The 24,826-nt window shown below is 42.4% G+C and overlaps 1 protein-coding gene across 1 annotated transcript in view; it reads left to right on the plus strand.

Annotated features, from left to right (window-relative positions):
• Positions 1-24,826, plus strand: part of man1a1 (mannosidase, alpha, class 1A, member 1) — an 89,890-nt gene that overhangs the window by 48,603 nt on the left and 16,461 nt on the right. Inside the window, exon 5 of the mRNA XM_053444719.1 lies at positions 23,590-23,684. Coding sequence (XP_053300694.1) covers positions 23,590-23,684 — 95 coding nt within the window. The remainder of the gene's footprint in view (positions 1-23,589; positions 23,685-24,826) is intronic.

The following is a 24,826-nucleotide window of genomic DNA, read 5'->3' on the forward strand; positions in this document are numbered from 1 at the left end:
AGAAGAACCAGAGCGGGGGTTTGATTCCCAAGGTTTCTTACAGACCTTCTTCTGACTCGGATGTGAGGCCATGCTTATGACACGTGAAGCCGTGTACATCGTGTGCTCGGCACCCAAATGTATATAATCAAGTTCAACTCTGACATTCGAAAAAACTCTTTGATTAAAGGATAGATTTTCAAAGTGTTAAGTCCCTTTTACCACCTGCCAATCAGAGTGACTGATTATTGTAATTAGCCTTCTGGCTCTGAATATATCCCTTAACAAACCAACTGTTATAAAAGACCGGCGTGGGGGGGGTAATTCCACTGCCTGTGTTCCATGGAAAAAGAAAAATACCTTCCTGAGACTATTCTTGGGGCATTTTTATGGTGTTTCCATTAAAAAATATCCTGTTTGAAATTCCCTCCCCAGTCAGTTTCCTGTGGGCTGTGGAGTGACACATCCTGTTGCCTCACATCACACCGGCCAGTACAAATATTTGATTAACTCAGAGCTTTCTTCATAATCAAATGATATATATAGGTAAATACAGCGTTTAAACCATGCATCAGTGATATTTTTATGCTTAAAGCACCAAGAACCACCAACTAGGTTCCCAGTTCAGCCTGAACATGTTCTGATCCCACTGATAGTGTCACTCAGTTGTCTGCAGAAACACTGTTTGATTCCCAGTGGCACCGTGTGGTTGTTCCCTGGATTTCTGTGTCGTGGACAACAGCAATTATCTGAACTTAGAGGTTCTCGTGGCCGGGCCTTGATCAATTCCCTGAAAGGTTTAATTGTCAGTGATTGATCAGAAGAGGCTTCTCCCACCCGCCCGCCCTCTGCCAGTCCTCTCCACTAATTAATTGGCCTCCGTCGAGTTTGTTTTCCCCCCCGAGTGGATTCACAAATCTCAGCAGCTCCCTGATCTACAATCAGAAAGGCATTTAATACCCTTGATGATCAAATCAAACAATTACTGAATTTATTTCAAAGAGACTTGACTACATCAGGTCCACTAGAAGCTTTCAAAACTCATTTAGATTCGGTCTCACCTGGGACCTCTTGGTCATTAAAGGACGCTAGTGCTGCTTTAATTTGCCCTTAAGTGATTAAAGTTCACCATAAAATAGACCAATTAGACGTCTAACACATGGTTGTTAAACTCAACAGTTTCTAGACATCAGTATTACTAATTACGTCCAAGGAGGAGGAGGTTGTGTTTTCTGCCCCTTGTTCGTTGGTTTTGTTTGTTCAACTCTTGATTGATTGAAAGTAGGAGAACTCCTGGAGGTTTGTGTTCTTCTCACTGCTCCTTTGTTTTAATAACTCCGTCTATTGGCACGTCGTGTTGCCATAATCACATATTCTTCAGTTTCCCATAGTTCTCATCCTAAGGTTTTTTATTCAAGACGAACATTCCCCACAGAGAAAAGTCTTGTCCTGTTTTGCCGCCTGTGTTTGGAGCCCTGTGTCGTCTGTGATGAGGATGATGATAGCAGAGCTTACAGAGATCACAGCAGGGAGTCTCAGTGGCAGACAGTGACTGACACATCGAGAAACAAGAAGACAGCCTGTCACTGAAGTCGGGGAACAGGGAACAGCAGCCTGGATGTAAACAATGTCTGTGTGATGTGTCGCTCCACCATATGTCTGACAGGTTGGTAACTCCAACAGCTGCCAGCTCCTTCCTTCACGTTATCACATGGGCTGGTGGCAGCTCTGGGAAAACTTTCACTAAGTAAAGAGCAGCGAGAGAGAGAGAGAGACGCTCTGTCCTGTTGGTTATTCTCGATGTCCAGTGAAACAACAGCAGGAGGAACATGATGCACACATGAAGAGGACGATTGAGTCTATTTGCACGGGGCTAACTCCCATTAAGCTGAGTTAATGACAACTAAATGGATTCAGTAAACCTCTCGCCTGCCTCGTGGCAGAGACGTCCCCACCGACAGGATTACTGGTCAAGGATTGAACCCACATATTTGATTACTTCCTGTATAAACGAGTTGTGTGTGTGTGTGTGTGTGTGTGTAATGAGAAGATAAAGTGTGATTCATAACCCAGTGGAAAGTGTTAGCCCCGGGTTAAAGTGAGTAATGAATAAACAAGAGGTTGAACTGGCCGTGTGGTGACTGGGATTTACACTGGCCCATAGCTAAGAACCACAGGTGTGGGAAAACCTTAATGTGAAGGTAAATCAGATGTGGTGTGAGAGCTCAACACTGATACTAAAACCAGTCAAATACAGTTTTATATCCAACTCTACAGGGAGTGACTAAACAAATATAATATATATGCTCAGTAGAAGTATAGATAAATAGATTCTTATTTGAACAAACAACATAGTGGAATTAGATAGAAGAGATGCACGATAAAAATGTTCTGATGCCAATATGCAAGTTTATAAGTACTGATCCAGTGCCACATCTTTAAAGTACATTAGTTACACCAAAATAAAACTGTAATGTTCCTCTCCATGAAATCACTTCTCCTTCAGCACTTGAGCTAAAACCTACTGACTCTGACAAACTGTTTATAGAGTAGTGATTTCTGGTAGAGTAGCGTTAGCCAAATGCAGCTAAAATATCGGTAATTTGGCAATAATTCACACTGGAACTTACTAGCTACTGAAAAAGCAGTGGTTGTGTAATCCTACATGTATTTATTTGTATATTTGTACCACTGTCGGCACAGTCCAAGTATCTGTATCGGAAAAGGAAGCATCTCTAATGTACACGCACCAAACACGCTGTGAGGATTCCGCCTCACAAACCATGTCTGGACGAACAGAGACACAGTTACGACACAGAAAAAATGTCTCTGCTGAAAAAAGAGAAAAACAAGACGGGTGTGGGAATAATGTATGAGACACGAGAAGGAATGAGGTCCGGCTCAGATAATGGAAAACACCGCACAAAGAGGAAAGAGGACAGTACAGTGCGTGACAGTAGGTGCATGGTTGGCATGAGACAATTGGTTTACTCTGAGCAGAGACAGGAAGCTGGAGGGGATAATCAGGACGGGTGGGGGGGGGGACAGAGAAAGAGACAAGACGCCTCAACCCCCCCGCCCGGACCTGAATGTAGAGCAGAGTCCTACAGGCGGCTTCACATATATGACACAAACACACTGGCATGAACAAAGAGGCAGCCGAGAGCAACCCTCTTTTGACAGAGCGTCTCCTGAGACTGAGACGTCCAATCAGACACCCAGTGAGCGTGGTGCAGCCGCGGCTCTCCAGCTACTGCTTCCTGTTTCACGCTGCAGAAAGCTCGGACGGGTGTTTTGATATTTTGTCGGCTCCTCTAAGTTCTTCTTCAGCGTTTTATTTTTGTCGTGTCTAGAACAAGGCAGTTACAGACAGGGGACAGGGTTTGATTTCCATCAGGGGGGACCTGTCACGTTTTAAAATGCATGCGACTTTAAAAGCATCTGACAAATGGTGTAATTTTGTGTAATTGTCATATAAATGTAAAGTAGACATGTCGGTGAAGGTGTGGAGCCTTTTAATGTAGATGTGTCCCTGCTGCTAAACTGTTAGTCTCTATATGGGTCTGTCTGTGTTCTTATGGAAACGCTCAGCAAAGATTCTGAGATTCACAATGAGCAGTTTGGATTCAGTTTGTCAGAGAGTTCAGTTCTTCTTGCATGTTCTTGTTCTTCTTGCATGTTCTTCCTCATGTTCTTGTTCTACCTCTTGCATGTTCTTCTTCATGTTCTTGTTCTTCTTGAATGTTCTTCCTCCTGTTCTTGTTCTTCCTCATGTTCTTGTTCTACCTCTTGCATGTTCTTCTTCATGTTCTTGTTCTTCTTCTTGCATGTTCTTGTTCTTGCATGTTCTTCCTCATGTTTTGTTCTTCTTGCATGTTCTTCCTCATGTTCTTGTTCTTCTTCTTGCATGTTCTTGTTCTTCTTCTTGCATGTTCTTCCTCATGTTCTTGTTCTTCTTCTTGCATGTTCTTGTTCTTCTTCTTGCATGTTCTTCCTCTTCCTAATGTTCTTCTTCTTCTTGCATGTTCTTCCTCATGTTCTTGTTCTTCTTCTTGCATGTTCTTGTTCTTCTTCTTGCATGTTCTTCCTCTTCCTAATGTTCTTCTTCTTCTTGCATGTTCTTCCTCTTCCTCATGTTCTTGTTCTACTTCTTGCATGTTCTTCCTAATGTTCTTGTTCTTCTTCTTGCATGTTCTTCCTCTTCCTCATGTTCTTGTTCTTCTTCTTGCATGTTCTTTTGTGTTTCCTTGGAACCTATTCACAGTCTAAACAAATGCAGCTTCTACTGGTGCATCCGTGGTCCTGGTGAGAAGCAAATGGAGTTTGTAAGAATAAGTTGGACGTAGCTAATATTTGAACTGCTCCCTTGAGGCCACTTTATTCTGTACAAAACCATATGCCACCGCCCCTTGTCACTTATAAACACATTTGATTTCCACTGCCGTCAAACAACACAATGCATGATTCACTTTCCACTTGTCCCCTAAAACAATTTGTCCACTTGTCTTTTATCCCCGTGAATTAAACCGGGGACTTTCTATCAATACCTGGCTCTGATGCAGACGTGCACTCTCACAGTCGGGTGGGGGGGGCGAGCTCGTGACGCTAAGCCACCAACAGTGTAATCCCATCTGAGACCTCTCGGTCGCAACCTGCACTCCTGACCACCGACAGCTCAGCCATTCACACACAAACACACACACAGACACACACACGCAGGGTAATGCAGTGTGCTGGGTGGAGCCGACAGACAGCTTCTGCTTCCAATCCGCAGGAAATCCCATTCACTCAGTGAGAAAATTGGCTTTACTGGAGGGATGGGAAGAGAAAAAACAACAGCCCCCGTCCCTCTTCCCCTTCGGGCCATCTCCGCGATCCTCCTGCTGTGCCCGAGCAAAGCGCCTTACATATACACACATATACACAGACACACACACACATCCGCCCACGCATCCACACACACACGGAGAAGTAAAGGTTATTTGGTAACCGAAGAGAATGAATTTGCTGGATATCCATCTTAATCTCTTTTTAGACCGGTCTAATCTGTAGTGAGGGGAGGAAGCTGAGCTGCAGATGGAGGGAGGAGGATTGAGGGCAGAGAGTAGCGGAGAGAGAGAGAGAGAGAGAGAGAAGGGTCAGAGAGACACGACGTGATCGTCCACTGAGTCCATTTCACCTGTCGAGTCAGGAAACGTCCTCTCAGTTTCATAAACTCGATGTTTCTCTCCTCAGCTGAATAGTTTGTGATGCTACTTCCCCGACATGAAGGAGAATACTTAATTTAAAGAGTCAAAAATCCAACTTCACACATATCAAGATGATTCCAGTCTCTGTTATCAGACATTTGCTTTAATTCACTTATAATATTTTGGGAAAACGATTTATTTCAGCTCTAATAACTCATTTATTTGTTGTATTGAAAGCAAGTTAACTCTCGAACTTGTGTTATTCTAATCAATGCACTGCCAACCACATAAACAGTGAACAGCAGTTAAAACCATAATTTGTTCTATACTCATTTAATGAACCACAGTCTGTGCTCTGTGGTCCTTCTGCTAACATGGAGGAGGCAGAGGTCATGACCAGTGCTGCAGCAGAGATGCTGTTTGTTCACCTACAGACACAGACGTGCTGAAGATAAAGATTCAACTCTCTAACACGAGGTTGTTATTTTCCTTCTGAGGCTGAATGACCAAAACCACTTTAGATAAAGAACTTGGTTCAGTGAGTCAGTAGATGGAGGGGAAGATACAAACACACACACACACACACGTACACACTAACACACACAGAGTATATGTATTTGATATTGCAAATGCCATGCAGAGATAAAACATATATTCTCTCACTGGTCACCGAAGGCTGTGAACAGGATCAGCAGTTTAATGGAGCAAGAACCTTTTGCTGTGTTTGTTTAAATACGTCACTGACTCTACTGTTTTTTACATCCTATAGATCGGGCTGTAATATACCAATGCAAAGCAAGATATGTCAATAATTAATAAGTGATAAACTGATGTGACTGTAATGATGTACAGCAAGGTCCATCTTTAAAAACACTCACGGATAGTTATAGAAAGGACAAATACAGGAGCTTTCATTATTGCTCGTTTTTACACTCCTGTGTGTCTTTAATCTATAAATCTGAGTTTTAATCATTTCCAGATATAATCAGCATAACAACCTCATTTCATTAATCCAGCCCGGGTAGCTCCAGACTTTTCTGTACTGCAGATAAACTGGATCTACACCTTGTGCTATCAGGTCATAATTATATAATCTTTTCTCTTCACATATAGAAGATGTATTCATTACCACGTGTATCTATCAGTTTTTTATGTAGATTTAAGAGCTACAAGTGCTAAATTGCACCTAATCTCATTGTCCATGTCAGTGTCAATGGGCCTCAGCTGCTGTTCATCTTAACTGACTGATACGAGTGGACAGTAAACTGGGGCGTGTGATAATCTGTGTGGTGTCATACATGCAAACACACATCTTTAACTGTGTGTGTCTGTCCAGGACCCTGTGGTGTAGTCCCCTCGGACCGGCCGTGTTCCTGCACTACATTATACAAACACACACACACACACAAACACACACACACATACACCCACACAGCAATGCACTGCCTGACATGGAGGAAATTGGTTTGGTCAACAGGGTCACACATGGGCTGAGTCTTCTCACTTCTCAGTGGCTTACCAAAGCCTCTATCAGTATGTGTGTGTGTGTCTGTCTGTGTGTGTGTGCGTGTCTTTCCTTTAGCCTGCCAGCACGAATGTATACTGACCTAACAACTATCCACACATGCACAGACACACACACACATGCACAAACACACTCACAAACCTTTCCTCCCACCGTGCTTTGACAGACTGTGTAATTGCTACAGGACACTTTGCTTTATTTTCCCCTCACTTCCCTTTGGTCCTGCACACACAGACACACACACACACACACACACACACACTGGTCTCTGTAAGCCATTTATGCTGTGTACCATTTGAACCTCCACTAAAGGAAGAAGTGTTGCTATAGTTAGCTCAGAAAATGAGAGGATTTGCACAGAACTCCACTTCTCGTCCTCCTCGGCTGAAATGAAGAACAAACACTGACACCTGCCATCACAGCACATTATGGTTCTGAATATGTTTCCTTAATGGGAATGAAGTTGATAGAAGATCAATCTTCATTAGAGGAAGAATGAAATGTGGGGAAGTAAAAGATTGTTCATTAACAGTAGCATCATTATTAACTCTTGTCCATCAGGTTAAAGGGGATGTCAGGACGTTGTCTGATTCCAGCTTTGTGTCTTTGTCCTGTTGTGTACACTTGATCTAGTGAGTTTCCATGCATCTACTTGTACTTGACTTTAATTGGTTTGAAGTCTGTCTGTCTGAATGGAGAACGTGAATGAACTGGTTCCCTTTCTACTCGTTTTCCCTACTGGGATCATTATGGTTTCGCTGCCGGCAACTTGAACGTCTTTGTGGATCGTCTGCAGCTTCTTCTGTTGTTTCACTCTGTCTCCACTCAGGGATCTGATCTGATCCAGACCTCCTCCTTTGGTCAGACTTAATCTGGGTCTCAGGTCCTCATGTTCATGTTGAAATTTGAGTTCTGAAAGTGATAAAATGACAAAAATGACATCTCCCCTTATAACCTAATAGAAGAGCCACTGCTGCATTGTGGGTGCAGCCTGATACCACCGGTCTGCAGCCTCCTCATTGCAGAAGCTGTGTTGTGTTTCTCTTTGATTTGACAGGGTCGGGTCAGCGTGAGTTTCCTGTTGTTGTGTTAAAACAACAGCAGCGATGTGTGTTTGTTTTTTACTCAGAGTGTGACTGTGATCTTTGGCTTTGGTCAAACCAGCACAGCTTCTGTAGAGACAAGGGACAGGAAGAGACAGGGATGAAATAATAATGTTTTAATAGGTGAAATATCATCAGTGTGAAAAAATTGCTGAGTCAGATGTTTTTTGTACTTTATACACATAAAGGATTAACGAGTTTTGGAAGTAAAAGTACCTCCAAAAGCTCCCATGTTGTTCTTTTACCTCATCTAGGCCTGTCACGATAACACATTTTTCTGTGCGATTAATTGCCCCAGAAATTATTGCGATAAGCGATAATATTGCCGTTTTGACACCATTTTCAACTTATATAATGATAATGGCATAATAATGCAAGTACACCCTTTCGAAGATCAATAAACTTTTATTTTTAAAGAACACTGGAACTGGACATCTGGAAGACATTTAAAATATCCAGAATTAATTAACAAAACATCCAAAAACAATAAATAAAATTATTTTAACCAAAAATGCTCTTGAATAAAAACCAAACACAACCAAAAACAATAAATACAATTTAAACACTAAATAAAAAGGATGTAAACCAGATTGCACTTCAACAAATAATAAACATTAGGCTCAGACATACAGGCAAAACTGCCAATTAGGACCTTTGTGCAAAAAAAGTGCAAACTAACAACAAAAAACATGACTGAAAGCGGATGCCTCAACAGGTCATATGCAAATCTGTAGCTTCTTTAGTCTTGCAGATTCCGAGCAAGAAATACCAACATGTTGACTTTGTGTGGCTTAAGGCAGGATCTCTCAGGAGTAACAATGTGGCCAGCTGTGCTAAACATTCTCTCTGAGCTGGTGCTTGTTGCACAAATGCACATGTACTTTTGGGCCAACTTGGCCATCAAAGGATATTTTCTTTGATTGTCATGCCACCACATCAAGGGATCACAAGCTGCATCGTACTGGCTGTCAAATGTTTGCAGCATTCGTCGAAATGCAGGCTTTTCCACGATACTAAAGGGCATCATCTCTCTAGCAATGAAGCGAACTACACAGTCAGTGAGCGCGCACCATTTTGCGCTGTCCTGTTTGTACTTTGTTTGCCGACTAAACGCCCCAGTGATTGTGGACAGTTGGGAAGACGGAGACTTCCCAACTGTTTGTTTTTTCCCAAGCTGGGAAAACTGCATCGGGTGATTGTGTTTCAGGTGAAGATGCAGGTTTGTTGTATTACCGCGTTTTGTCAATACTGTTTTCAAACAAATGCGACATGTCGGCTCGCATAAGTTATTTGGTTCGCCCCGGCCGTTGGGTTTGAAGCCGAAGTGCTCCCACACGGCAGCTGTCGCGTTCGGCTTAGAAACCAACTCCATCTTTTTATTCTTCCAAATGTTTTTTCTCTTCTCCTCTCGGGACTTTCATGCTGCACTCTGCACTGCGCAACGCCAGGGCTCCGCCTCCCACATAGAGACCAATGCTACAAGTGACTGAGACGTGACGAGGGGGTTAACTTATTGTGCCCTCAGCTCGGCCTTTAAGGCTGCGCTGCAGGAAATAATAACCATCACCAACTGAATGCCTAACCCTGCGCGCTGCCTTGAAGAATTCAGTTGGGGCAAAAAAACACCACCCGGCGATTTATTGCAGCCGGCAAAAAATTATCGCTCATTTTAATTTATCGCGCAATTAATTGATTTATTGCATATCGCGACAGGCCTAACCTCATCTCCTTATATTCACTTGTATTTATATGAGAAAATAAAAAAGTCTTACGAGGCAGAGTGGAGTGTTAATAATCAAATAAAACATTAATTCTGCAGATAAAAATGAAGGCAGCAGGTCTGGTTGAGAAAATTACACACATTGCATAAGCATAGCATTAGCATTCCTGCTTACAGTGCGGGATGAGATGTTAATGTGGTATTTAAATTGAGCTGATGCAATGTTCAGTGCAAATAGGAAAAAAAAAACAGTTTGGCTCGAAGTCAATGTTCAAATTTGTATTATTTACAGAGGACCTGATTATTCATATTTTTCTGCATATCCTAAAACAACCCTGAGAAACCTTAGCTGAACGGTGGTGGACATTACCCATGATCCTCTGCTTCCTGAGCCAGAGGAGCTGCCGCTGTAACAAACCCACCAAACTTCTTCATATGTTTTAAAAGTTTCCTGCTGAATATTGGAGATAAACTCTGGTTTTTAATGACTTCTGAGTCTTTTTTTTTTTAACTCTTTAAGGATCTTTTTTTATCTTGAAGAACTGGCGCTCGGGGCTGAGGAGTGGGAATGAAAGATGAGAAGACTCTCAACCTTCCAAGTCAGTGAAGCATCAAACGTGTGAATTTCAAGGAGGGGGAAAAGTTGCTTGTTCTGAAACCAGTCTGTAAAGACTACGGATTCATTGTTATTCCAGAGCTGCATTTCCAGAATCCGATTTATTTACAACAACTTAGAAGAGACACAACCATTAGGACCAGCCCCATGTTGTTAAATACCCAAATTTCCCTTTTATATACTTTTTAATTTCCAAAAGAGAAAAGGTTTAGAGATCATAACTGAGTCAACAGCCCGGGAATCAGCGCTGTGGTCGTTTGGAGCGAAGCATTAATCTGTTCATTGATACGTTCTCCCTAAAATGTATGCTAATGTAAATCGTGTCATTTGGAAATATCCTCATTGAGAGTATCTCAGGGACAATAGAACTATTTGCTTAAAAACCTTAAGGTTAAGATCTTCCCACAGAAGATATAGTCACCACAGTTCATCATATCCTTCATATCAGAGGGAACGCTGCCCTGACAGGTTCCATTTTAATAAAAGAAGCCTTCAGATTCATTTTTTTTTACCCTTGAAGCATATGTATTATGATTAACCCTTCTCAGTGTTGGTGCAGAGGCTGAGCTGAATCATCAGGAACCTAAACGCTGACAGTTGTGCAGCCGTTCATTGTTACAAACCCAGAATTGTCCTTTGGAGTTTGCATGTGTTGCTTTGTTTCCTCTTCCTGTCAGCTGGCCCCTGAAGGGAGCTAATCTGCTTCCGATAGCCGCACTCATTGGCTCTTATCTGGTGCCCTGCGAGGGAGATAAGGCAAATAAGCAATTTGCCTTGTTAATATACTCTGTCGCACCCGCGCACGCATCCAGACGTGCGTCCTTTGAGTGACGGTGGAAGCAGAACGAGAGCCTCTCTCCCTGTGCTCTCACATTTTGAGTATTATCAAACTGATAATCACAGATTATCCGTCGACTCTGACTTTCCTATTGTTCGTCTTTCCCCTCGCTGCTCGTATCTCCAGCGCCTCTGCCTGTCAGTCATTCTCATGTCTCTTTTATTCCTGTTGTTTTTGTCTATTTGTGTCCCTTAGTCGCTCCTTTGTTGGCACTGAATACATAATTCAGAGTTAATTTGTTGATTTTTATCCTGAAAATCTGTTCCAATGCAGAACACCAGTGTCATGATGCATAGAATGAATCTGGAGTCTCGTCCTTGCGCCTTATTTCGTAGAATGGGTCGTTGCTGTGTTGGAGGTGGAAGGAAAACCCTGAAATTATGAAAATTATAATAATCATGATTATGCACCACCTTTCGAGGTATCCAAGGCCACTTTGAAAACAAACCAGAACAAAGACAGATCAATAATCGTGGAAATGCTTGGGGATAAAGAAACTAGTGGTCAAGAGTCTTTGTGAACCATCAATCCTCCAACACTGGAACCAGAGACCAACACTGAACCAAATCAACCACAGGAAACATGGGATCTATTTATTTTATCTGCATTAACACGTGTCATCCCCTGGACGCCTCTTTCTTCCTGATCCCGGCCTCTTGATTCCCATGTGCTCCTCGTGGGAGATTGATCGGGAGGCGTTGGTTCAGAGCTCCAGTGGAAACAGAACAGGGACAAAACAAAAAACACATTATTATTATAGAAAGTTTTGAAAGTGGCTCCAGCCGGCTGAACCTCCTTCTACCTGTGTAACCAAACGTAATTAACAAACTTCCAGTGCCAGAGTCTGGACCACGCAGCTCGTTACAGCCCAATATTTATCCGTCTGGCCTCGAGGCTTCTGCTCTCGTTTCAAATCAGCTCTGATTAAAAACCTATTGACCCAACGAGTTCCCCCCCCCGTACAGAATGTGAAACACCAGCTATCCCAGCACAGCATAGTGGACCCTGGTGTGTGTTTTTTTAAATTACAGCTCCAGCAAGCGTGATGTAAATGTGGCATTAGGATGCAGCCGGGCTTCACTCTGCTCAGCAGGATGAAAAGACCAAGAGGGACCCGGGGCGAGGCTGCAGGGCTGCAGGGCCGCGACCCATTAGGCTGCAGGGCTGCAGGGCCGCGACCCATTAGGCTGCAGGGCCGCGACCCATTAGGCTGCAGGGCCGCGACCCATTAGGCTGAGGAGACGCTGTGTGCAGCTGAGAACTGTTGGCTGAGCAGAGTTAAAAAGATGGATTCTGTGACATCGTGTTTGTGTTTTTTCGCCATTAAATCAACAATTAATCAGTTTTACCTGTTTTTAATTGCATTGTCCTGCTGTTGAAAATACTCACGAGAACACAAAATGTGCAGTTTTAGTTTGTAAGGAAGGGATTTGTTCAAATATATCCTGAAAATATAAAAACAAAACAAGAAAGCAATACTTGAAGTTCCAGAGAGTTTTGATAAAATCACACGTGTGTATATTCAGGTTCCCCTCGAGCAGCCGTATTAATCATATCTCTTGTTCTTGAAGAGCAAAAGGAAATTTGACTTTGCTACAGAGTCGTGAACAGCACAAAGGAAAAGTTTGTTAAGTTGTGTTTATAAAACCCCAGGCTCTAAAACAGAGAAACCACTTTTTATGAGTTTTGGTTTCTGTCAGCCATAACCAGGATTGTTCAATCCAAACCATGATCTTTTTATATAACGAGTAGATTTTGGGCTTGAACCCAACTAAACCTTAACTGTATCATTGGGAGATGATAAAAAAAAGTATATTTCTAATAGTGATTCTTTTTGAAGGCACAGAACGATGATATTCTTCTCTCATTGATGAAATCATATCAGAAAACAAGTTGAAAATAGACAAACAAACATATTTAGTTTATTTTCTACGTCTTCTGTGTTGTTGTTTTTAAAGATTTCACTTATATATGAAGTAATTAGTTTGTTGCTGACAGAATTAAACAGGGTGGGGATGTTTTGAAAGTATCCAGAGGTTTAACATTGTTTGTTTTGGTTTTTGTTTTTTTTAAAGGAATTCCTTTAGAATAACAAACATGGAGCCGATACAGTTTTAAAATCTAATAATCTTAATACCACTTTGTTTTTAAAGAGCATGAACAAAGTACCACTTTACGCAGCAATGAAAATACAAAGACCAGCTCCTCTGAATTGAACTGTGAGTCTCTCTGACCTCAGACCAGGTTCTGGACCCAGAACTCCTCGGGTCAGGTCCGAACCCGACTCTGAACCCGACTCTGTTCATATTGTGTTGCTGCGCCGGAAGACACAAAGATTCCAACACTTCATTGGATGAAAGTGCGGCATGCCCCGCGGCCCAGTGCTCATTATTAATGGCCAGTACCGGCTGCGGGCCTGTGAACCCTCCACCAGGCGACTCGCTGCTCGGCGGACTTACAGTCCAATTACATCAGCCCTCTCCCCGGCTCTGTTAGCAGGCGTCTGTGAGCCTGTCTGTAGGTCTGTACCTCTGTGTATCTGCTCAGGTCCCCTCTGATGTCTGTTTGATCTCAGACTGCTGCTTTTAAGGGCCGATGCAGAGGCCCATCTTCTCCATCCTGTCGAACCTGGCTTTGAAACAGAAGGAGAAGTTAGTGTGTCTGTGTGTGTGTTTGTGTGTCTGTGCCGTCTGGCTGAGCAGATCTGAGGTGTTTTTTTTCCAGGCAGACAGCAGTTTGACAGGTAGCTTTGTTTAACACTTGCACTACACACGTCCTTAAAGGTGTTTTGTTCTCGACTCACTTGTCTGACTCCTCGTCCTAAAGACTCTTTCATGTTTTTCCCAACAATACGTTTTCTAACCAGACTTCACTTCTGTGGCTCTGCGTGACCCAACCTGACCTGATGTTGAACATTACTCAACATAAAGGGAACAGATCTCAGCTCTGCAGAACGTTTCAGTGTCTCTCAGCTCACTGTTTTGATTTTGTGCTCCACAGTATTAATGGTTTTGGCTCAGTCTCACCGAATCATCAACAGTACGTGCTCAGCAAAACTCAAATGTCCTCATAAGACCTTTATCTTGTAAAGGGGGACGTAATAATTCATTAATCACTTTAATCTCTACAAATCTTTAGGAATTTATACAAAACAATTATCTTTTAAAAGTTTAAACCTACTTATGCTTGTACCCATTGGTTAATTTCAGTTTTTAATCCTCTTTAAGACACTTGTCTTTGTATAAATGCTGCTTTGTGTTTTGGTTCTTGTTCAATTTACCTTCTGTTAGTAGCTGAAGAAGTAAAACATTTTTCTATCTGTATTAATATCATTTTTTAAACTCTCAGTGACGGCAGCGTTTTGTCAGTTTAAAGTAAATTCCTCCGAGCGGTTGTGATGTGAACTGTGCCTGAAGGAAGCCGTGTGGAGTTTGTTGACTTTTTGTCTAAATTTACCAGCAGTCAGATTAAAGAACGGTTCTTTGTAGACTCTCAATCTGTCACTTGTGAGAATCCTCCTCTGGATCCTCACAGGTTTTTATCTCCTGACACATTTTATTTGAAGATATTTTCATTCCTCACTCTAAAAAAAAAAAGAGGCAAAACTCACCCAGTGACATCTTCCTCTTCTTCATCATCACTGTGGAGCGGCTCTGCTTTCAGGCTTGAAACTCATTTTCGGAGCACAGACCTTTAACTTGAAGGCCTCAGCACTGACTGACATTTGCTGGTGAATCTTTCACATTTACACGACTCCCCCCCCCATTTCTACTTTTAGTCTCTTGTCTCAGGGAAGAAGGTTCTCCTGAAATATTCATAGTTGTTTGCATCAGTTCATTCACGGTCGACTATATTTGTCCGGTGCAGCTTTCCGTAGCACTCGGCGCTCTGCACTCGTCCTGATGAATCCCCGAGTGGCTGAATGAACGGACCAGGCTGTTAATGGAAAATCTGTCAGCTTCCAGTAAAGGAGCCTCCTCCTCGTGGTTTCCAGTAGGCTGAGTGTTTGTGTGTGTGTGTGTTTGTTGAGTTGTCAAAGTGACGTGTACGCTTGTGTTGTCACTTATTGTTTTAATGATAATTAAGTGAGTTAAATGAGATTTAATGAGCAGTGTAAAAAGAAGCTGTTTGTTATTCTCAGAAATTAGAGTTTAACACCACAACCTTCACTCAGGAAAAATAATGTCTTTAAACTTTTTTTTTTACAGTTTCATGGTGAAATTGTAACTTACATTTCTTAGTCACAATAATTTGATAATAAGATCTTATGAATCACATCTGTTATATCGATATCAGAAATCGTGACCTCCCAAACATCCATTTCAATCCTGCTCTGATATGAATTGAGGATTATTCTGAGGGGATTGACTCCAGCACAGCTCTGAGCTCGACTCGCTGACCTTGCAGTTTTTTCCCTCCACACTCCAAACAGGAACTTTCTCCGATGTAACTTTCCGACTGTGACGGCAATTCTCGATGTAAATTCCTTCTCATCACTCGTCTGCATTTCCATAGCAGCTCCGTGGAAGGAGTGCCGAGTCAGCACCGGCTCAGAGAGCTGATGTCACCAGGAGTTGATGCTCACTGCGTGTTTCTGCACATGTGTGTGTACTGATTATTATTATTATTATATTAAGGCTGATATTTGCATGGAGGACAAATCATTTTTCTGTGTGAGAAGGTTTTTCTTCCTCTGTTGTCGAGTGTCAAACTGAGGAGAGACTTCCTGCCGTGAACTCAGAGGAAACTTCTCTCCTCCCTGTCGACTCCGGTTGATTGACGTTATCTTGATGAGCCGACGTTTCTCTGCCTCCCGGGAAACTTTGACTCAACTTTTGATATTTTTCATCAAAGAAGTATTTCAGCAGCATCGTTGTCACGACATACAACCTGAAGAACTTAGTTTAACTATATTTAAATAATAAGCAAATGTTGCTTCACTCGGGTCCAGGCCTGTTTTGAATAGATTGAGTTCAGTCTGGAGCTTCAGGTTGTGTTGCTCATATCAATCGTGGAAAAACCTTGAACCTAAATTCCAAACCAGCTGCCAATCTGCTAAATTATAGAGGTAGACGTATAGAACATTTTATTAACAGTGCGTGTGCGTGTGTGTGTGTGTGTGTGTGTGTTATCACAGCTGACACGTTTCCCACATCTGAACCCAAATCACAGAAGATTAGATTTCCCCGTCTTTCTCCATTATTCCATCCCGTGTCATTAACATTCACCTGCAGCTCTCTGGTAGGTGAAGAGGGAGTCGGGGGATAAAAGATAAATCTGCAAAGAGCCCCCCCCCCCCCCTCGCCACACACACACTCTTAACAACACAGTGACCCAGGGAGAAGCTGCTGTTGGAGCTGTTGCATTAATCCGCTGCAGGAATCCTCAGCTCAGTGGCGTGTGCAGCAGATTCTTCCAGTTTTATTCAAATGTGTGTAGAGACGAGAGACTTCCATGTAAAAGCCACCGGCTGCTTTGGTAAATATTCCAGCCTGAGGCGTCCGGCGGCAAAATGCACTGTCAGACTATTTACACTTGATTTTTTAGGTCTAAACTAATATTGGTGTATATGTGTCTTGAGTAGGTTTATGACATCCTTCCATCTTTCCTCTTTTCCTGTCATCTCCTTTTCTTTTTGTTTCCTGTCTCTTCCTCTACAACCCTTATTCTTCCAACCCTCTCTTTCCCTGTTTCAAGTTTCCTCTTGTCTCCTGCTGTCCTTCCCTGTTTCCTCTCCTTTTCCTTTCCTGTTTCCTCTCATCTCTTTCACCTCGTTCTCTCGTCCCCTGTCCCTTTCCTCTCCCCTCGTCAGTGTCCCTCTCTTCTTTCTTTCTCTCTTTTCTCTATTCTATCTCTTTCCTCTCCTCTCCTATGTTGAATTATTACCGATTCGTTGTTTAATTTATTTTTCATCCTTGGTTTTTCCTCCTTGGAGCAACTTATTCCACAGAGATTAAGAGAGAGAGAGACTCTGTCGGTAGTGGAGAGGCAGACTAGAGCAACCATTCACACAACAGCAGGCTTCTTACCACTGAAAGCTGTCACCTCCTCAGTGTGTGTGTATGTGTGTGTCTGTGTGTGTGTTAAGCCTCTTCCATACAGCTGTCTGGGCAGCAGCCTCCTTACACTCCTCACTCAGCCGACTCTGCTCAGACTCCCACTTTCCCTTTTCCCTCATTTACTCTGTGCTCATCGTTCAGATTCGCCTGCTTTGGATTCATTAATTCACCTTCAGGCTCTTTCTGATGCTCTAGAATTAGAACTGAATGGACTATGAGACGTGATCGATCTTGCTTTTGAAGTTAACATAATAAATTAGGACAATCTCGACTGAATAAAGGGTCGAGTCACCAAGCCTCACCAGGAAAGTAGGGGGCGTATCTTAAACCCTCTAAATGGAACTGAGGATGTAAAGTGTTGATGAAGATGTGAGATGTGGATAAAATTGCGCCCCCATGCTCCAGTGGTCCAAACCCTTCATTTCAGTTTTTACCTTTGTTGTAAAGATTCTGAGACCAGAACCAAACGGCTTCAATCTCTTTTCATAGACAGAACAGTGACACCTTGACTCGCTGCAGCTGCTGAGCTCGTTATATTTGGTCAAGTAGCACAACTCATTTCACAATCAACCCTACAACACAAATTGATTCACAAAAGTTAGGCAAGTTGTGCAGACGTCTCAGAGTTTCGTCTTTTCTGCCGCGGTTCAGTCACTTTGCTGTCGAAGTCATTCAGGGTTTAACAAGAGCTGAAAGTTAAAGTGAACATTGGACTGAGGTTCATCACTGAGATGAGGAGAGACACCAACTAGATGAAAGAAGAACATGCTCATTAATGTTCCTCTGCATCTGCTCGTCACATCACGTCAACCTAAGAAGTCCTTTGTGTGTGTAATGCAAAATCAAAAATATCCATCAAAGCTGGTTGAACCTAAAAATTCTGGACAATCTAATTAATAGAATTTTCCAATTTTCTTTTTGTGGCCAATGAAGGAAGCAGCGGAAAGATTAATTAGATACACAAACGGAAGAGGAAGGAAGAGAGAGAGTTTCACGGATTGAGAGAGAGGAAGAAGGAGAATAAATCACATGTAAGAAGATGTCGGGGAAAGAAGGGTTGATGAAGGGCAGAAGGGAGGAGAAGGAGGAAGATAGAGGGGGCAGTGTGTCAGGAACCAGGAGGGAGGGAGGGAGGAAGAGGAGGAGGCAGGCAGGCGGTGGTGGTGGTGGTGGTGGTGGTGGTGGTGGTGGTGGTAGTGGTGGTGTCCTCGGCACGCGTGGCTCCCTCCCCACGGACGCTGCTGTAATCTGGGCCACAGTCTCACAGGCCTGCTGGTCGCCCGGAGGCCTGGCTCTGTGATTCATCTTAGTTAGGAGGCTGTCCAAGAGTCTCTCCACGGACTGCAACACGTAACACAACACACACTCTGCCAGTGCTTCTGGATAGAGAGATGGAAACTTGATTAGCTGCACACACACACGCACTCACACACACAACCACATACTTAAAATGCTAAAAACCTTGTGAGGACCCTCCAGTGGGCAGCACCTGAGTCCAAACACAATCTACACCGTGGTCCAGGTTTAATCCCACTGCCAACACCTCCAAGAGAAGTTGAACCCATCACCTTGGCCTTGTTTCTGCATGTGTGAGCATCTTTCCTCTCTCTCTCTCTCTCTCTCTCTCTCTCGCTCTCTCTCTCTCTCTCTCTCTCTCTCTCTCTCTCTCTCTCTCTCTCGCTCTCTGTCTCTCTCTCTCTCTCGCTCTCGCTCTCGCTCTCTCGCTCTCTCTCTCTCTCTCTCAAACATTGAGTTTGACAGCTTAATCTTGGCCTAGACAAAAAGCAGTTGACAGAACAACAAAGGGTTTAATCAAACAATTACTTTATCATAATTTGCTCTATTAAGTGAGAAATAGTTTGGTCCAAAAATAGGGACCAACATTCATCACTCTTCCCTGGAGTCAAAGATACAAAGTTTACTGTCATAGAAGATGAAGAAAACAGTTGAATATTGGTATTTATGATGATGGAAGTTAAAATTATTATTATTTTATTAAATGTCTTCTATTTTGAACTTCACATTTCACATCTTAAGTACTGTTTTGTATTTATCAGACGTCTGAGGAGGAGCCACTACAGCAAATCAAATTATTTAATCTGAGCTTTAATTTTGTCCTTTTTAAACATTCTGTGATATATTTTTCATCCAGAAGTCATCAACAAAATAACCTTTAACTCGATGTGCATGTTGTTAACCTAAATGTTTTGACTACAAATGTATCCCAACAATAAATCAAAAGTAACATAATATTTCCGACCATGAAATTCCTTCCAAAGCTTTAGAGACAATCCCATAAATGTAAGTTGAGGTTGTTAAGTTAATAATTCAGTTTAAAATACACTCAAAGTCCCAGCACAAACGAGTAAGAGGATTATGAGAGCATAACAACAAACCATTAGATTGAGGCACTTATTTTAAATGTTAATCTGTAAGTGTCAACAACAATCATTTTAATTCTCACTCAGACTCTATTATAACTAGAAGCTGTATCAACACTTCCTCCTCCTCCACTGGGAGTTAATAACAAATACAAACAACATTTTCAATTATGATTTTATGGCATTAACTGTTTGGTTTTTTCAGTTCCATTATAATTTGTCTGGATATTTGGGAAACAACAGGGATCTGTTTACGACCTGTGTGATGATGAGCAGCTTGTTCTGTTTGCTGCCGTCCTCTTTTTATATTGACTTTGCTGAGCTCCTACATCTCAGTAATTAAATCCGTGAGAGCTTCATTCTCACTGTAGCTGATTGAAGCGTCGGTCAACATTACTCAGGGTTTAGCTCCGAAAACCCTGGAGTCTCCCCGTGAAGAAGCATCTGTTAGATTTAATGCCCTCCAGGTATTTTATTACAAACATTACCGGGGATACCTCTGCGAGATTAATGCCGACACAGACGGCAAATGCCTGGAAGCTCTTAGGGAGACGTATTCTGCTCATATTCAGGTGGATAACTTTAATTTGAAAAGGTTTATCTGCTTTGAGGATCAGGAAACATCATTTTTCCTCATATTGTCCCATTGCTGCAGCTCCTCTTTTCAGCCTCTGTCTCAAACACTTGGTTTTGGCTCCTGTCTCTTTAAGACCTCACTCCAACTTATTTTAGACTAGTTGCTTGGCATTGTGATGTTATGTGACACAAAAAACTCAAATAACCCACCAGAGGAAAGAAAAATGAGACGTATACATCTCCTTGGACATTTAGAGTTTCTCGGGGGTTTTCACTGACGTCAGATTGAGCTTCTTCTGTTTCTGAAATTTAAGTCTTTATTGTTCTCGAGGACAAAAGACATGCTCCTGACAACGCCTGTGTTTTATGCATCAGCGAGAGTTGACCTTGTCTCATTGTCTGTGAGAACCGGTCTTTACCCCGAGGATATAATGTACCAGAGTAAAAGGTGTGTTGACGTAAGCTGCCTCACTTACGCCATTTAGAGATTTCCAACAATAAACGTCCCCTAAAGGCCTCCAGAGAACTTATCCGACCTCTAACTGGTGCTTTTACATAAACTTAATAAATAATAATAATATTGGTAAGAGAACAAGAGTTAAACGTTGTGTGGTGCATTGTGGGTTTTTGGTGATGGAGAAACTTTCCCTCCCAGTTTTCTGTTCAGAGGTTGAAATGGTTTCTGCCGTCTCTTATTTTCTTTGTTCTTATCCTAAATTTAGGAGTTAACTCTAAAGCCCAAAATACCGTTCTGAAAATACCACACAAAGACGACACAACCGGCCAAGTTGTCTTGACTCTGTACCAACACACAATTTACACACACGAGAGAAATAGAAGGGGGTTTAAAAAAAGAGCAAACTCCCTGGTGGCTGAAGTTTGGAACTGAGACCTAAAAGGATTCATTCCGTGGTTTTCTGCCTCTAACTTTGTGTTACTTCTCTGACCTGAATCATCACCAGTGACCCACTCCTCTTTAATAACAACACAACTCACCAACGCACTTCTTTTGGGAATCTGAGCACAAGAACTTTCAGGTTGTTACTTTCCCTCGTAGATTATTTTTGTTAGAAGCTCCCGGGCGTGAACTGTGATTTACCAACATCAGTTTTTACTAATGACTTCAGCCACTAGCTCTCTGTCTGTGCATGTGTGTTTTCTTCACTTCCTGTGTAATTCAGTTCCTTATTAAAGCTCGTTGGCAGTTTGCTTGATGGCCCCGGACAGTGGGTGTGTTTAATTTATTCTTCTCCGCGTCCCTGCGAGTGTTTTTATTCGTCCCCTCTGTGTCCTCCTGGCATTATTAAAGACATTAATCACACCGATGTGACACCTTGTTACAACACAGACACACAAACACGAACACACACACACACACACTTACTAATGGTAATGTGATGTCAACAATGCCACAAAGTTCCTTGTCTTGAAAACAATACATTATAAAGACAATATATTAAAATCTGTCGTGAAATAATGAGATCTAGATCTGCCTGTTTCTCTGATATCCCAACATGTTCATAATGTTAAGATAATAACATCATATTGTTACAGCTGATACTTGTTAGCAATCTGTTGCTTTTTAAGATAAGTTAGGATTTGTTCAAATGATCATTTATTTATCCCACTTTGGGGAAATTTGATATTTTACAGCAGCGACGGGGGAAAGTAAAACATTATAAATAAGTGAAGATACAAAATAAATACATGGAAATATCCAATATAGAATCTAAGAGTTTATCACAGTCTGTTATTCTCCGTCCTCTGAGGTGAAAGACTAGTTGGGGTCAGTTCCTGAAGAGGCTGAAGTGATGTAGCTCCACACGAACCAGAGATCGTAGTAAATTACTCTTTTTATTGTGAGGTTGTGATCCTGTGAGATCCATCGATCGCCCACTGGTTTCCCTCAAACACATAGATTACACTTTTTTAGTCCAAACTGACCTTTCCTGCCCTTTTGCTTCTGAAGGAAACGCTGCAGAGTTTCCACCTCGACGTGACAAGTAGCCTCTCAAGCTTTTCTTCTTCACGTCTGTTTTCGCCCTCCCTGCCGCTGTCTCACACCCGGCTGAGTGGTGGATCCCCGGGGAACAGAGCTGCCATGGCTCTGACATAGTGTGTGTGTGTGTGTGTGTATACGACAGATACTACCACACTGAAAACAACAAAGGGTGGATGATAACAGCAGTGAGGTCTGCACGCCTGTAAATTACAAGTGGGAATAAGCTACAGATGAGAATAGTGTCGTTGACCTCCAGTGAAATGTGTAAAAAACATTCGGTGACACCTTCAAGTGGTTAATGGTTGTTCCCTGTTTTGTGAGTTTTATGTGTTAATCAGAAACCTAACACTTGAATATACATCAGTGTGACTAGAACGACCTAAAAGTAAACTAATGTGTATTTTAGGTCGGTCCATGTCCACATCTGCTAACATGGAGGAGGTGGGGTTAATGAGGTATGCCGCCACCAGCCTCCAGGGGGCGACTGAGGTGCTTTGGCTTCATTTGACATAGAAAAGACACACGTAGGGTCAAAGTGTCTTTGGTCAGTTGTGTGCGTTTCCTCCGAACATTTACATTGAAGAATGTTTTGTTCTTATCTTTCATGATATTTGGTGACACAGACTTGGTTTCTCTCTTTTAATTCTAAATGACAGATTTTTAATTTGTAATATCTAACGGAGCTAATCAGCGCTACATAAGCATTTCCATTATCACACCAGCAGTGAGTGGAGAGAAGACGTGTGTCGAGTGTAAAACCTGTAAACCAGCAGCATCATCTCAGGCCAGATCCCATTTCATCTTAACTGCTGGACTAAACTCGTGCCAGGAGCCAGATATGGAAGCACTTCTACTTTCAGTGCCAACAAAATCCAACTCCGGTCCAATCACCAACGCCACCCGATGGCACATTAGAACCTTCGAGGTTCGTTCAGGTGAACCTCGTGGAGATCCGTCCTGTTCCATGAGACATTCATCTCAGGGTTTTGTTCTGGTCCAGGTTCAGTTTCTCCTGAATATTCATGAAGTTATTTAAAGCGGCCTCGACTGCCGGATCCGGGATGTAGTTGAAGATTCTCTGATGTAAATAATTTAACTTCAGCGCTAAAAATTCTGTAATCTGGTTTTGTTTCAGTGAAGAACACAACCACATGCTCAGAAGGAGTTTTATCTATGAAAACGTTTAATTATCAAAATATCCTAATTTGTTTTTAGGGAATGTGGATTTTCAGCAGCAAAAACAAAAATCCACTTGCATATCTCCGGCTGAATATCTTGATTTAGTGAGTCTGTTTGTTTTGAAGACCCCGAATGTATAAAAGATGAAACTTCAGAGTGTGCATGATCCAGTCACTTAGCTCATTTAGTTTCTACAAGTGTAAATACAGTCAGATCTCGACTGATTCCTCCAATACAACATGATACAACTTCATTAAACCTGGAGGCCACTTGGTGAACTGCAATTGAAATATATTGTACAGATCTTTTCTTTCCCCGTTGTCGTGTGCACGGTCTTTATCAAGTGTCGGTCAAGACAAAGTCAAATCCTCTTTCAGCAAAGACACAATTAAATACTTTTCTTTCTTTCCTTCTTGTCTCAGGTTTTCCGTAGGAAGGCGGTGGAGCTGGGTGAGAAGCTGCTGCCAGCCTTCAAAACGCCGACTGGCATCCCCTGGGCTCTGCTCAACCTCAAGAGGTAGGACACGCACACACACACAGACACACACACACACACACACACACACACACAAGCAGTGGTTTTGAGGTTTGATTCTATGAAAGAGCTCTGTGGTCTGACTCATGATGCAACGTTGGCGAACACAGACTCTCTCTCGGTTCAGGCTCTCAGCCACGGAGCTGAGATGTTTCAGATTTACATGAGAGAGCCGACCTGCCAGAGACAAGATGTTTGGTTCCTCACAATGGATGGATTGACTGCCAGTGGCTGGCCCTGAAACTGAACCACACTCAGAAGACCAGAACACACACAAGTGTCTGACTCGAGTAACGAGTGTGTATCATCACACTGTGACACACGGCAAAGCAGTTTCCTCTGGTGGAGAGACAGAGAGAAACAAGTCTCCTCCTCTGGTGTGAGTCCATTTGATTGATAACATATTTCTTGTAGCGTTGATTCATAAAGCAGACCCCCCCCCCCTCTCTGTGCACACTAACACACTGGACCTTTAATTTACACTCACTTTGAATTAAAGTGCTCGAATATGAAGCTGCAGCGTTTTCATGAAAGCTGTGGAGTCAGAGGGAAATGGTACAAAATGAAAAGTGCTTTCCAAATAACACATTTCAATTAATCAAATGTGTTATTTGGGCTTTTTATCAACCAGGGCTTCAAACTAGCAAAGTCTCCTTTAGCAATTAATCAATATAATTGTATATATATATTTGTATTTATAATTGTTATAGGGACGTAGCAGATAAATCAAAGTATCACTGAGAGGAAACATTACCAGCACTCAGAGGTTCTCCAACCAGTTTCCCTCCAGGCCACCTGTCAGTCATTCATTATGGATGGGCGGGGGGACGGGGGGTATACTTTTTATTTCCCCTAATTTTGTTTATATGTTCATTTCCCCAGAGACTGACACACGGCGCTTCGCTGTTTGTCGGCCGTTAATTAAAAGGCGGGCTGTCATGAAGATAAACATGCTGTAACAAATTAATTTTCCTCCTGAATATACCCTGCACCCCCCCCTCACCCCCATGTCCTCCTCTCTGGAGTGGGAAGCACCCATGGGAGAGAGACTGAGTGTGTGTGTGTGTCTGTGTGCGTGTGATCCCCTTGAGCCCTGAGCAGATTGGTGGTGATGATGACTTTAC

Source organism: Pleuronectes platessa, chromosome 17, assembly GCF_947347685.1.
Source record: "Pleuronectes platessa chromosome 17, fPlePla1.1, whole genome shotgun sequence".
NCBI classification, from domain to species: Eukaryota; Metazoa; Chordata; class Actinopteri; order Pleuronectiformes; family Pleuronectidae; genus Pleuronectes; species Pleuronectes platessa.